This window comes from Botrytis porri, assembly GCF_014898465.1.
Source record: "Botrytis porri strain MUCL 3234 chromosome Unknown BPOR_015, whole genome shotgun sequence".
Taxonomy (NCBI): Eukaryota; Fungi; Ascomycota; class Leotiomycetes; order Helotiales; family Sclerotiniaceae; genus Botrytis; species Botrytis porri.
In genome coordinates, this window is record NW_024066089.1 from 99,403 (window position 1) to 114,904 (window position 15,502).

Genomic DNA, 15,502 nt, shown 5'->3' on the forward strand with positions numbered 1-15,502 from the left:
GTTCGAGGACTGAGCGATGGGAGTTGAAGAGAAGATCATAAATGTGAGTGTGTCTCGCATTTTAACTTGAAGGACTTTCTGCGTTGAAGAAGCTTTCTTCCTACACATGATTTCCTGAAGGGATCCAAACTAGGAAGTAGCAAATCTGAATCTGGTAGGCGTACTCCGGATTCCCTACGTGTTCATGGACGCATCCACGACAAATATCCTAATACATTGCGCATCGCAACTTCCATTGTGAGGGGAAAACTGTACAAACCCTCAGCCATTACGTCAAACGCTTGCTTCTACTCGAGTACAGAGATAGGTAAAGTTGGCCTCCATTGTTGGTAGGTTTGAATAAGACGTAAGGTATCAGTGACTTCTGCTTTCGAGAGAAGAAAAAGAGCATACGAAGAAGAAGCTGGTCTGAAATTTATGTAAATCAACACTTCCTATTTTCCTGAAGCGAACGATAAAATCTGAGAATTGACTTTGACAATCAAGTAGTAGAGATTATTTTCGTCAAGATTAAATCGCTTCGTAAAGTATGAACATTGTGTCAATTGTAATTAGATATGACAATCGCAATCCAATACGGATCAAACTGTACGAAGTATTGATGCAGGGAGAGAAGGTTGTTTCTTGTTGCTGACCGTCTTGGAAATCCCGGGAATTTGGGAGGAAATCTTTGGCGGTTTTGGGAATCCTTCGCAAAACTTCTCCCAGAATCGCGACATGCAACAAACGAATTTTTGATCACGTGTGTATTGGCGTATTGTCCAATCAAATTACTGGTGCATTTCGATAGGTCCGTCCATGTCTGAGTAACCCGAGGATTGTGAAAAGTTCAACGTCGACATTATCGACAATTCGATGGATGGATGGATTCAATGTGGTTTTATTGACCGCAAATAGTCCTACCAGCAAATAGAACTTTGGATGGTATGACTTACTGAAGAATCACAAATTGCTTCAAGCAGGTATTCCACCAGCGCTTTGTTCCGCTCCTTCGAGCTCTATAGCTAGGGGACAATAACGGCATCAGCATGCCTCGATCTATATCCGTTCGATGACGATTCTGCGAGCGATTCACCTCCCTTGCTTCAAAAATGGCTAAATCACAGATGATATTGCTAGATGATTGTCACTTGAAGAATAGTTTCAGACCGATGATATATGTGTGATTCATTTGAATGTATCAAGGCGCTATATCCAATTCAACTGCAGTAGTATTTCTTCTTGTTGTCTCATTCCCAGTCAGAACTCCGGACTTCAAATCAGAATTTCCTTTATTTACCGAGGTGGTAGAATCAAGCTCCCTAGCCTCTTTTCTATAATCATAAAGTTCGTGTATGCTGCTATTGTCGGCAACAGGTCCTGTAAAAGCTATTAATTCCCCATTGATATCTTTCTCGTCTTTCAGTAAAGTCGATGGTTTATATTTTTTCAAGAAGATCAGAGCAATAACAATAAGGAAAATAAGAGCAAGGCCTCCAAGAACTCCTCCAACTATGGCTCCAACATTGTTTGGTGAAGCTTTCGCACTGGTTGACTGAGTATTAGGAGCTGATGAGGAAGTTGCGACAACAATTGTAGAATAATATTGCGTTGTTGGTACTTGTGATCCAGAAGCTGACGAAACTGTAGACACAGAATTGCTTGTTGGATTGGCCAGGTAAAAGTTGGTAGTTGGCGATGTCGCACATGTGAGATATGTATATGTTTGTTCTCCGGAAACCAATAAAGCTGTTGAACAATAAGGCATTGCGTTTGCACTACAGTAAAATTAGTCTTCAAGTGACAGGCTATTTGTCCAACAGTCAAATAATGTACATACCAATGAATTTGTGTCAGACTAGATCTTCCACAACCGGTAGAGCAAGTATCATCGTCGACACAGTAGCCAACAAAATCACAATTGGTAGCGTCAGCTATAGTGTTTGGGCAAAATCCCCATAAATTATCAATAGTATCTTCGCGACAATCATATCCGGGTTCGGCTGTCCGAGGAATATCAACATCACCATTTGAATACCCACACAGTGAAGGAAACGGCGTTGTTTGACGGAATCTCAATTGAATTTGCACGCTTGACATAGGTGTGGGAAGTGGAGGTTCAGGTATGGTGATTGCCTCGCTGTTGATGAGGAAGATGAAAAGAATGAATAATTGCATCATTCCAAATAGTGAAAACTACGAAACAATGAAAATCTCCAATATTTCCAATTTCTCTAACCTTTGAAAGAAAACGAGAGAAGCACATTCCTTGTGTATCTTCGAACATCGATGTTAGATAACAAACACTTACCCACCTTCTGATATGCAGGTGTGCGGCGAGAGCACTGAATGCAACGTGATGGGACGATCTTCAATCTACATAACAAATTGGCCCTGCTCTAAAATCTGACATGCAGATTAGCGCCACAAATATAAATTAGACTTTGGATAGTACTGACAACTAGATAGCCGTTATCAGTGGGCTTAAATTTCGTACCAAAGTCCAAATTTCCGATACCATGACAAGACATCAGACTCGAACTTCGTCAGAGCTCACGAAATTTTAGTCGTTGGCATGATTCCAGTACTAAAATAGCAAGCGAGAATCACCGATTTTGAAGTAACAACCTGAAATGATAACTATCAATACAGAGGGTTGGCTAGTCAGAAAACAAGGATATTCAAATGCGGTAATAATTCAATAATTTAACCTGCGGGTGCTGACATTTTTGGACTAGAGCCTCATTACATCGTACCATTACATCCAATCACTATCCTGGTACGATAAAATTTGGCCCCCGCAGAATCATTTGCAACGCTGCGTAATGGATCACGATAATGAAAATGGCTTCATTCTTCACGGGTTTTGCTTCTTGTAATATTTATTCGGTACTTGATATGACGCGCCTGATATTGGGTGATAATTTACCCCTCTCATATCTGATGGAAAGTTTTTTCCCTCGAAGATTTGAAATCTTGCGGCCGCTTCTATCTAGTGTGTCATGCGAGCTATGCTAAGAATGTTATTCCTGTCTATTCAGAATTTATCTATAGATACTGTTCTCGTCATGATGACTGAGGTTTTCGATTAATTGAATTCTAGAGGTCACTACGCCTCATTTACTTATGTTCTTTGCCATGGACAGATGATTGATAATTTTCCATGGCGAATAGGTAGGCGAGTTATACTAGAAAGCTATTACCGGCTTACAATAAATCAACTGTCTCATTATATCATATTGCTTTCCAACCTCTTAATCCTTGGAATATACATCCTCAAACCACCCTACGCAACGTTTAGGAATTTTGCGAAACTATCTGGAGATGCTCAACGAATATGCTAGCTGTAGCACGAAAGATCTTCTTTAAAGATATATGAAGATGAAATGCGGGGGATTCTAGAGCATTTATACATAAGGTGTATTTATTACAGACTCTCAAAGGTGTGCTCGAAGAGAAAAAGAGCAGGGGATTCACTTTTTATCCACGAACCTCTCTTTCGCTCTGGTTCTCTCTTCTTCGCAAACACAAAACACACTGTGGAGGACGATAGATGAGAGGTTATATAAGCTCGCACTCATTCCTTTCTTGTATCTCCATGCTAATAAAATTCCTTTACTAGACACCCAAAGACCACATCGAATCACAGAGTTGGAGATTGTTGAGATCGGGACAACTTCTTCGTATTACACCAAAAACTAACGCCAAGCGGTGTAGATTTCAAGGGGAATATATTCGAATATTCTGCGTAACACTTGTTTATATCGCTATCTGAAGTGATGATACGATTGGTGATAATGCAAAGGACAGTTAAAAGGGAACGGCTTGGGGTCAACAACGTTGAAGATTTATCGACAGTGAAGTTTCACTAGTATTCAATTACCCGAGGTATGGATGTCAACCACGGCTATAATGAAGTACTACCACATCTTCTGAGATATCGGAAACAAGACCGGACACAAGCGAACTCCAATTTCCCATATTTATTTCTCGGAAAATTTTGGGGACTTTACATTGCTTCAAAGTGGAAAACGGATCTTTATATAACTCGTTATTGATTAATTTGGTTATGATCACACTGCCTGAGAGTTATACTTGGGTGGGTATTTGTCCCGTGCCAATTCACCAATTCACCCAATTCCATCTTCCTACTTTTCGAATCATTCAAATCCTATCTCTTACTTATCATTATGGAAAAGGGAAATTGGTGGTGTAAAAACCCATGCTGAATATTCTCTATCCTCCAATCCTACCATGCCGAACACTCAAAGTACTTATGTGTCTTCCCATGCTGAGACCAACTCCACTAAGATCCAATGGTACCGGGAGAAAATGAGATGGTATTCTCAGCTAGCTCAGCCCAAACTTTTGGATGGTTTATCACAGGTGGTCGTCTGCAGTATTGATATGACTGAGACAATGCGAACCTTGGAATTATGAGTTTGACTTTAGACAATAGAGAGTAGTCATACGCGGTAACGTTGTGAGATTTCTTGCAGGTATAGGACTTGTGAAATTGTGATACAGAACAAAAATTGATCAAATCAGCGGGAAACTTCTTCTCTAATCGAATTGTCCGTCTGGCCGCGAACCTGCCATTGAGGTACTTGATAATTTCGATCTATGTTGAATTCTAAAGCAAGTAGGCTGTCTTTAATTAGTCCTTGATCTCAGATCTGGATAGCTAGTAGTATGCACTATCTCTTATTCATTATTAGATCAACCCCAATGTGCTGTTTTCTATTCAATATATACACATAACTCACCAGCCCTCTCCAGTTACCCCTCCTCATCATCCAACCCCCCCCCCCCTCCCTTCCCGGTAGTATATGCAGATAATCCCAAAATATCATTTACCCCGCTCGAACTTTCTTTCAGGCTTCTCTTCTCTTTGTTTCTTGACTTCTTACTTATTTAACAGATCGATTAGCTTTTCCCTGAAGCTGCAAACCTTGAGACTAACATGTATCGCGGACTTAAGAATCTTGTTTGATTTAGTTTCGTTCATCATCCTATGTCAAACAGAGGAATTTCTTAGTCATAGAAGCCCATACAACGAAGGTTTGGATAATCATTTAGATTGATTGTCGCTAAGAGCTGAGGGAATTTGATATAGAATGAAGGGAAAGAGACATTGACAGCGACGTGAAATTTAGCGATAATAACCATATCATTCATTTCTCCGCGGCAGCGAAAAATTCAGAGAACCCCAACCCCTGATCTTATCCCCCATACTGACGAAGAAACAATACCTCTAAATCTCACGCCCAAAAACGAATTACCATCTTCTGGTATGCTATCTTTCACAACCGATGGAGAAGAAGTCCTTATTGTTCGTGTGTTTTGGAATAGTCTCATGATACTATCGCAGTATTTGAATGTAGAATAGCCTGTTCTTATGTACCGCAGAATTGCTATTTTGAGAGATTGGCAATAGTTAGTGAATGTGAATCTTAAGCAGAGAATGTATATACGTATAAACGATAGCATTACTCCTCATCATCGTCAACATCAAGAAAGACAAAATCCCTCGTCGAAGCAACAACAAGTATCAAAACTCGACGAAAGAAGAGATAACAACAACAATAACAACAACTTTCCCTTCTCATCCTCTCGATCTGAAGCAGAAAATCACATGTTGAATATGAGTATCTACCTAGAGTATCAATCCACGCAGCGAGAGAGACAAAACTAGCTAGATCTGTGATCAAATGGTAATTATAGCTCTGTGTAATGAAGAAACTCACAGGGACAGGGAGAGAAGTTGATAGAATCAGTGCTGTAGGAAACAACTGAAAACTGTCCAGAGAAGAACGGGAACTATCTAGGTACCCGCGAGTCAATGTATTCACCTCTCTCCATCTCCCTGTCTTGGTATTCACCCAATCTCGATTTCGCACCTCGATTGTGCATCTTGATAATCACTTCTCAAAAGACGGGGTTATTTCCTCGATTCTTCGATTCTTCGATGGCTTGATTTTTTTCTTGAGTACCTAGGTACTCGTAAAGGATATCTCTCCTGTCGATATCCGATCACTGATCTAAGTATCCAGACGTCCGTCTACTGCCAATACGAAGAAGAAAAATATACCTACCTAGCTTTTGTTTTCTATGGTTGTACTTGTTTGTATTGAAATTTTCGTAAGATTATTTGTTTTACTGCTTTGGTTTGATTTGATTTAATCGGGTTGGGGTTTCTACGCGGGGGGTTCAGAGATGCGATGGTGATTAGAATGTAAAAATGTATATATAATTTTCGTTGGAGTATAATGACGACAATAATAATGACGACAATCAGGGCAACTAAGGCGTGAAGATATTCGTTCCTCCAAGTTGGTGTATCATATGGGTACCTAAGTAGATACTAGGTAGGTTATTAGAATGCGTGGAATGGGACTTGCAGATATTTGTATATATACAAGGCGAAGAAAGAAAGAAAGATAGAAAGAGAAGGGGTTTCACTCGAAACTGTCGAGGAGTACCTACCTAGGTATATATATTATATAGCAATTCTTCCAACCACATCGACAAGTACAAATGAATCACGAACTTCTTCAAAAATAACAGACAGATAATTAATAACAACGTATTTCATATTTGATTTCTCATTTTCTCTATTCATCTTTCCATCCCCTTCCATGCTTCACCTTTCCATGCATCTAGCACCACCCCAAAAATCACCAACCACACCACCAAAACTATGCACAAAAAAGGGATAAAAGCGTCTCATCTAGAAAAGAATTTTCTATGCAATCCCATCCTCTCCCAATATCCTCAAGCCGATCAGCGGCGAGTATACAACAAAAAAGGGGGTGTAAATATTGTTCCGTGCCAATGACCGCCAATGCAAATCAAGCCACCCATCCATCCATAAATCAAATATAAAAAGGATTCAAAGTAATCACATCTTGATTATCTCTACTCATACCCATTCCATCACGTACTCGCTATTGTGAATAGTCATTGTAATATGACAAGTATTCACAATAAAGAGCATATGTTTAGATCATCACAAGTGACATCGCAGTATACGCATCAACGTATCGGAATCTCGAGGTATGAGCAGACAGTAGCCAAGAAAGAAGATGAATCGAAAAAAACTCCAGGTAACGAATCAAAGATATGTGTGAGGGTATATTTTAATCGTTAATCGGGGGTATTCGTGCTCCGTCGAAAAGAGAAACTAAGATCAAAAAAGCGAACAAGAAGAATTTTCAGGCGTGAGAAGTAAAATCCAAAAAGAACAAAAAGGTATCGTCAAGCCGTAAAAGGGGGTAATTTCGTAAAAAGAAGTGATGAGATGTCGCATCGAAGATTTCGTATGAGTGAAATTTTTCTTATCTTGAGGAGATGAAGAGAGGGTATTTTTTGGAAACGCATTCCAAGAAAAGATCTAGATGCCATAGGGCAGGAATGTCGACCAATCAAATACATGATCGGCGCCGTCTAGATGGACTCGCATTCTTTGTCTCATCATTTGTTTGTTTACAGCAACGCTGCAACAGCCATGATAAACAATCCCATGACACCATAGCTTGCTCGAACATTTGAAGCTGCACCGACGAAGGTTGGTACAGCAGGAGCGGTTGCTGATGCGCCAACTTTTGAGGTTGTGGATGCGATGATGGTTCCAACGGATCCGGTAGGTGCAATTGCAGAGGTGTTGTAGGTGGAGTAGGTCGAGGTAACAGATGCGACCACTTCAGATACGGTAATGGTGCGAGTGTGAGTGGATGTAGATGTGAAGGTTGTGGTGGAGGTAACTGATTGTGCGCATACGCATGCGACAAACAGGGAAAGCAACAGTGCTGTGAGACGGTGGAACTGCATTGTGTATGTGGTTGTTTGGAAAAAGTTCTCGAGTAGAGATTTTTGAATTTATTGACAAGAAAGTAATTGTGTGAGAGGAATGAGTGTTATAGTTTTTGAAGGATCGAAAGCAACGTTAAATAGATTTGAGTAGTCGTTGGTGGGTAGTTGCTTCGAGGAGGAAGATGTATATCAGAAAGATATTGATCCAAGCGCAGATAATGTTTGATATTGTTTCGAAAGTGGAGTGTTTTGGGTCAATAGACTCAAACCTTGAACAACCTTTGGGTAGAAAGGATATTTATTGTGTTTGGTGAATGGGGTGGTATCGAATGATGGTGAGTGAATCTGAATGATGTCTGGAGTATGTTTTCTGGAAATATACTTTGAATGATTGTAGACTTTGCCAACGAAGTCTGATTGAGATATCTGAAGCAAGCTGCAGGTATTGGGATAATGGAGGTGTGTGTTGTTAGAAGAGAGAGAAGAAGGAAGAAGTATCGGGGCGCAAGATGAAGAAGATATCTGAGCGAGCGCGAGCGGTCGAGTAGAAGTGGATCTTTGTCTTTTTCTATGAAAGGTGGCCCGTGATTGGATTGGGGGTAAATTGACAACGTTTTTGTTTTTCCTTTTTCCTTTTCCCTTTTTCCTTTTTCCTTCTTCCCACGTTGGAATCGGTGGATTGCGCAGGTTGACTAGGGGAAGTAGAGAAGCTTGGCCCGGGTAATAATTTAGTGGATGCTTGCTTCACTTGCTTGACTTGGTTGATATATCATCGGCTTGATCTGCTCGACAAATGAGTGGGAAATGGTACAACTGGACCACCGAGAATCCTAGAACACATCAACCTAGAGTCCAATGGTATTACACCGACCGCAGTGGAAGATATAAAGTTGAATTGAATAATATAAAATTTAATCTAAGCGATCAGATCAAGTGACTCTTTTCTCCTGTGGTTAATCTCAAGTCAATGGGGCAACGGGGGGGGAATCTAACATGAGCAAGGAAGAAATAATATACAAATGAAATAAGATGAAGTCTGTTGAACTTGATTGAACATTATCAATCTCCGGATTTTGAGTTGGTCTGTTGAGTTTGTACCGTGGATGTATACGGGAGCACCGCTACACCGTATCTTCCCATCTCCATGGCCAATCGTCATATTTCATTTCTTTTCCTTTTTGACTTTGAACATTTGTGAATCGTGATTTGTAATTGTAATGGTCATCGCCTGGCATGCTGCATCTCTTTCTTCTGTTGACTTATCTTCTTGTCGTCTCAAACTTCAGTCTTTGCACTTTTTCCAAACATCAAGCCGTACTAAGCTTCCCTTCCCTTCCGTTACACTTCATTCACATGTAGGTACGGGGGTCTAGTAGAGAGAGTCAAGAGTCAAGAGTCAAGACTCAAGACTCAACAGTTCAGAGTCCAGATGCACAGTCAAGACATTTCATCCTGACTGCACTGCAATACTGACCGGTTCATCCCGTTCCAAAAGCTAAAGCTAATCCCCACAATCAACCGTAATCTTAAATTTGAACGTGAAAGACCAGGATACGGCGAGGATCTCATTTGTGGCTAGTCAGGATTCTTGTGAGACAAATTTCGTTTTATAGGCGCTTCGGAAAACAAGCGAAATTTAAGTGGATCTCTCTGTAAAAACTGGTACCTGAATTAACCTGAATTGGCGGTTAATAATAATAATTCTTGGTTAATTCATGTTAATAATTCATGGTTAAAAACTTCCAATAGAAGTTCAGCCTTGGAAGTTAAAATGGTACCTGACTAATAATGATAAAGGACACTGACGAGAGTACCGAGAGTACGTAGAGTGAAGAAAGAAAATGAAAAGCATTTTCACGGTGCATATTGACGTGATTGATCGATCACGACTCAGCGTACTCGGCTCAACGGCGACAAGACGACAACACAACAACACAGCAACACAACAACACATTGCATAGAATCGATAAAAGGACCGTAAAAGAACACGTGAAGATGATCCATTGGAGTAATTCTTTTTTCCTTCTTCACTCCTAATGAATTTTAGGAAAGGATCCGATTCACAGTTCACGTTCTCCATATTCCGCACGGTAGGAAGAATTACCCATAGAAGGAAAAAGAAAATCTCATGACTCTAAAGGTCGTAGGTACGTACCCTTTCTATCATCTTCCTGCGTACTCCTGCGTACTCCTGCGTGCAATTGTTAAATCTACTACCTACCCAGTGCTACCCATCTCACTTCTCTGCGTCTGCGCCACGTGTGTCAGCCCAAAATGCTCCTTCCCGTCGGTCTCTTACATCAATTCAAATGATTCCTTTACACCGCAGCAGAAGGAAATTTCCGATTTTCAAATAATAACATTTCCCTCCAAATTCCAACATGCCACCAAATAACATTTTCCATCAATTGCTAGGTACCTTTCAACCTTCATCTCAGCCTCTTCCACAATCTATATTTATGAGATGAGACGAGATGAGATGAGACAAGATGCCATCAATTTGGAGCAATTAAATGTTACCATGCTCAAGGGATCAACTCTCCCCGAATGCACTGCTGCAGCCTTGAAGATCCTTTCGAATTCATCCTAAAGATTCCTTAATGGTTGAAGAACGATCGAGTGGAGATTCCAAACCAACCGTGGAAATTGAAATACCCTCCCTCACCAATTACTCCAAAATCCTCTTCCTGAATTCGTTGACCACCAAAATCCGTCACGCGAAACAAAAGGAGTTTGGTTGATACTCATTAATCAATCCATTTTGGAGAAACTATTCTTATTGAGGATTATGAGAATGGCGAATAAACTTATTTTTCCTGTCCTTCAAATCCATGCAGCGCCATGCATTTTCTTTATTTTTCTACACGCTCGAAACGTTTTGCGCACCTCTCAAACTTTCCATTCTTGGTTCTCAACTCCACCATCCAATCCTTTCATATCGTCTCTTCATCCCTCAGATCAAACAATATTGCCGTAATGAGGGGTCGTCCAACTTGAGACCATGTTGCACAAAGCGTGTGGGTTGCTCAAACAGATGATGTATCGGAAGTTTTCGCGCGCATTTATCAAATCATCTTAAGTTGAGATGAATTTCTGAGACGATTTGCTTTTTCTTTCATCTGTTGCACTCATTTACTCTGTAGCATCACTTGCTTCTCTTTTAGCATGAATATCAACATGGAAATTCTGCATGCGACCTCGTCATGTGTCATCATGCCTTCAATTGCATCCATCCATGGAGTCATGGAAAGTAAAATCCCCTCAATAGGTGGGATGAACCCTCAATGTCTCACACTGTTTGATCTACAGATCGGACGGAAACACTTCGTTTCGTTCCCTCAATCTGGGGTTGTGGTCCCGAAAATATTTCAAGTGTCACATGATGTGTTTTACATTAATGGAGATGACGACGAGCATTGCAAATGTTTACTCGGGATTTTACTAGTTGAATGTAGGGTATTAAGCAGCATAAGATCTCATCTTGTACACTATATACTGAAATGTACAATCGTCATGCTCTTTATGCAGAAGGTAAACCTCAACCAATGGATTTTGCCACAGTCATCTTGATGCTAAATCATAAATCCTGAAAAGGGATTGTTCAATTTTTAATGCTGTCTTTGTTTGCCGACATGGAACAAGGAAATACTTCTACAAAAACACAATGGCATTGTACTGCGCTTGTACTTGCGACTGTTCACCAAACAATTTCACATCTGAACAGGACACTTTTCTATGCATAAAAACTGCAGAGTTCCTTCAAGGTAATTCCATCAATTCACTTTCAATTCATACAGTAGCAAGAACATCCACTCATTCAGACAACGGTAGTACTATACTTACTCGGTTATCAAGACTTACATAGTAAACATACACCTTGCCAAGATGAGTAACAGAATTCAGAAATCTAGTCAAAAAGCCAGCGGCTTGACTTGTATTTGCGCTTCATGTGGAAAGCATCTACGAGACAAGCACTCTCTGAATCTTCATAGAATGGCTAAGCATGCAAGCCAATTCTATCCGTGTACAAAGTGTGATGAGCACTTCTCCCTGAAAACTGGTCTCAACAAACACATGGAGCAGATTCATGGAGAGATCAGAAACAAGTGTGAAGAGTGTGATCGCACATACGCCAATGTGCAGAGTTACAAGTCCCATGTCAAGAATTACCATGGAACCTTTCCATGTTCTCATCCTGGTTGTAAACGCAAGCTAAGTACTCTGAAAAGCCTGAACTGCCACATTGATTCTCACGTTCGCGAATTCCCGTGCAAAATTTGCGAAAAATCTTTTACGAGCAAAGCTGGTCTTGTTGTACACATGGATTCCATTCACGCGGAATACAGCTGTAGATGCTCTGTTGAAGGTTGTGATGCCAAATTCGCCCATCCCACTTTCTTGAGAGCTCATATTATGCACATCCATGAGATCAAAAATCAACCGGAGACTGTTTGCAAGCTATGTGGCCATGACTTTAGAGGGCTTAAGAGGGATCTAAGAAGGCACATGGAAACGATTCACTGGCTAGATTCATTCAAGGAAAAGTTTGGGAAGCCACAGAAAGAAGGAGAAGAGGAAGATGCCCCTGAAAGTCATCATGCCCCCATGAAACTTACCATAAAAGGCGCCGTCTAACATTGTACAAGACGTTGACAATCCCCCTCGCAATTCCGTTGTATTAAAAAAGGTAACATCTTCCATTTTTCATTTGTAATACAGTATGAGAATACTTAGATTTCATTATTTCATTTGTTGTGGGATGCCCTAGGATTTTTCACTTTCATCCATTTCAGAAACACCAAAAACAAAACAAAACGAAACAAAACGAAACAACCCTCCCCAAAAACGGAAACTCCCCCATAATCAATTTTTTTCTTTCTCAATATTCCCCCCTTTCTTTTTTCATGTACTGCTATATAACGTTCAAGTGAACTCTAATGATATAAAATCGAGTATAAATTGTAAGTGCTCTCCACTACGTACCCAAGTTTTCCTTCCCATCATTTTCCAAACTCCCCCCTGAATCGCTTCATCTTCTGCTAAATTTCGTAGCTATTCCATTAAATTAAGACCGCTGTACGATCTAACACTGGATATTTGCAGCCAGGTACGATAGGGCTGTAGCTAGTCGTGTGTGTGGCAACGCGCAGCTCTCATATCAATTTGTGCACCGTGGGTTGGAAGAACATGTCAGCTTAGATTTCCTTTTGGTTCGATGATTAGGAATGGCGGTCATTACGAAATGATACCGGGGATTTCTGATCGATGTGAAACACAAGATACTGATGATTAGATTATATATTAAGACAGCAATAGGCCCGGTTTCCCATCTTGTATTTTGGCTGAACCTAAATGTAGAGAGAGATGTTCGCAAGTGCTATTGTATGTGGGTACTACTGAGGTCCTGGAGTAAATGGCTAGGAGAACTTGAGGAATGGGATAATATGAGTGAGTAGGTGATAAGAGTGAAGGGTGAAGGGTGTAGGGGTGATACGGAACATGTATCATTTGAAGTCTGGATTTGTTCGTTTTTGGTTTGTGACAACAGTCTCATTATTTGATCAGCGTATAGTATTTCGCAATTGTACCTCGTGAATTGTTTGGTTGTAATCATGTATATAATCCAAGTGGATCTTTTTATTTCTTGACTAGAGGTGTATTGCTACCATATGATCTCAGCGGAAGAGGGAAAATTTCTTTTTTCTTCTTCTCTTTTGTTAAGGGTTGGATTTGTTAGATCAAATGGTACTATTCGATTGATGATAATACGATTGTCAACTCAAAGTCACGATCCTAGTGTGTTGTTTCCCCCTCTGCTTAAATGTAGAGCTGATATTCATATTACAAATATTTCCTTGCTAATTACGAGGAATTGCGAAGATCATACCCCCTTCTGCAAACGATTACAATTCTGGACTTTCTATATTTGTCCCTGGCACTCCCTTTACCTTGTCCGGCCTTATCCACACAATCCTACGCGAATCATGAACCCAAGACCTTGGATCCTTCGGATCTCCCGCTCCCAAAAGTATACATCCCATCGCAATCGTGAGGGATATTGCTTTGTGCGGAAACGTCGCGGGCCAATTCGCCGGCTGTGTAAGCGCATCTGGAAGTCCCTCCTGTTGAGCAGCATGCAGTTTGTTCCAGGGAACATTCACCGCCCTCCACGGGTGATTCACCCCGTCGTAATTCGCCGGCCGTATGGACGCAGCCACGGGTAATGATCCTCGCGTATTCGCAAACGTCGGACGAATGTATTTGAAATCCGAGTGTCGAAGATTAGGCATGTTGAGCATCATGGGCTCGTACATCTGCCACAGTGGCAGCAGGCCCGCGTCGGGATGGTTTCTGTATCTTTCGGGCACGGTGCCGATGGAGAGCCGGATGAATTTGTGCGGACGCCCGAACTCCCCGCGGATGGTCGGCGCAAAGTGGCGGGGGGATTGGTCGGTGTCGAACCCGGGGATGTTTGCTGCTTGTCCCTCCGGGCGACATGTGAATATGACGAGGAAGATGCCGTATATGTCGGCGGTGACCTGCTGGATGTCGTCGTGTCGGATGGCGCAGTAGGGAATCCCGAGTCGCTCTTTGATGTTCAGGTTGTTGTGGCTTTTGCGCTTGTCGTTGAGGTTCTGGTAGAGTGCGTGCCGGGGATGTTTGGGGGTGGCGAGTACTTGGTCGAACATCAAACGGTGTTGGGCTTTGACTTGGGGCCAGAGTTCCCAGTTGCCGTATATGGCCCAGGCCACTGGGGTTGTGTTAGAATCCTCGCTTGTTTTTGTTTTTGTTTGTTTTTGATTTTTTTTGAGGGGGAATGGGAGAGAGAAGTTAAGTAGAATATATAATTACCCGCTCTCCAATACGAATTCGACACCAACCAAATCAAATTGTGCGGACCCTGATACTGTTCATCTGCCGGAAAGCTGCGCACAATATTAAACATCGTATCCTCAATCAACGGAAACCCCTCAATCCCAATCTCGGTAAAGGGATTCAACTTCACGCCCCGCACCGTCGGGGTAAAGAGTTGATATTCCTCGATGGTTTCCTGGAGTTTCTGATCAGGAACTTGCTCGACATCCCGCGCGCGTATCACGGGCAGCGGAGGAACTTTCTGGCCGTAGAAGACGGAGAGCCATTCGAGGACGTCGAAGGGGGTGCGCGCGTTTTCATTTTCGCGACCCGCTTGCTGGGGGATGTAGTCGCTTATGTCGGCGCTGGTGATGGGGCGCTGGGAGTCTCCTCGGCTGTCGAATGTGTGGTGGACGTCGTATTTGTTGGACATTTTGGAGGGTGTTTGTGGATGGGTGGGGGAATAGAGAGGTTGGGGTGGGGATTATTCATTGCAAGTGCTTGTTGTCGAGTGCTTCAAATATGGTTGGGTTTTGGGGATAAAGCGGTCTTTGTTGCTTGGGGGTTGTTTGCTTGAGTAATGGGTGTTGGATAAAGGGGCTTCCAAGTCCGGAATTGATAATGTTGGGACAAAGAATGTTGAGAGAGCTTCGGGGGGTGATATTGTTTCGCTTTTATGTTATTTGTTGAGAGGGTAGAGAGAGGGAAAAGGGGCTTGTCAATGGAAATTTTAGTATGCGGGAGCTTATGGAAATTGTACTGGCAAACATTGGAACAAATACTGATTTGCAAACGATTTTCAGGATCACGTTTCGCTTCATCTTTGAATCTCAATTTGAGATATTTGAAATCAACT

General features: G+C 41.6%; 4 protein-coding genes across 4 annotated transcripts; 1 reads left to right on the forward strand and 3 right to left on the reverse strand.

Annotated features, from left to right (window-relative positions):
* Positions 1 to 1,148: 1,148 nt before the first annotated feature.
* Positions 1,149 to 2,299, reverse strand: EAF01_009825 (uncharacterized protein). Its single transcript, XM_038918081.1, has 2 exons — positions 1,820 to 2,299; positions 1,149 to 1,757 (listed from the first exon to the last, which is right to left on the reverse strand). The coding sequence occupies exons 1-2, from the start codon at positions 2,158 to 2,160 to the stop codon at positions 1,181 to 1,183; spliced, it is 918 nt and encodes a 305-aa protein (XP_038766051.1). The 5' UTR covers positions 2,161 to 2,299; the 3' UTR covers positions 1,149 to 1,180.
* Positions 2,300 to 7,464: 5,165 nt separating this feature from the next.
* EAF01_009826 (uncharacterized protein) lies at positions 7,465 to 7,809 on the reverse strand (the record flags this gene model as incomplete). The annotated part of the gene is made up of 1 exon (XM_038918082.1): positions 7,465 to 7,809. The coding sequence occupies one exon, from the start codon at positions 7,807 to 7,809 to the stop codon at positions 7,465 to 7,467; it is 345 nt and encodes a 114-aa protein (XP_038766052.1).
* A 3,867-nt stretch (positions 7,810 to 11,676) lies between these two features.
* Positions 11,677 to 12,426, forward strand: EAF01_009827 (uncharacterized protein; the record flags this gene model as incomplete). Its single annotated transcript, XM_038918083.1, has 1 exon — positions 11,677 to 12,426. The coding sequence occupies one exon, from the start codon at positions 11,677 to 11,679 to the stop codon at positions 12,424 to 12,426; it is 750 nt and encodes a 249-aa protein (XP_038766053.1).
* Positions 12,427 to 13,694: 1,268 nt separating this feature from the next.
* EAF01_009828 (uncharacterized protein) lies at positions 13,695 to 15,079 on the reverse strand (the record flags this gene model as incomplete). Its single annotated transcript, XM_038918084.1, has 2 exons — positions 13,695 to 14,542; positions 14,644 to 15,079. 2 exons carry the CDS (start codon positions 15,077 to 15,079, stop codon positions 13,695 to 13,697), a joined length of 1,284 nt encoding a protein of 427 aa, XP_038766054.1.
* Positions 15,080 to 15,502: the final 423 nt, after the last annotated feature.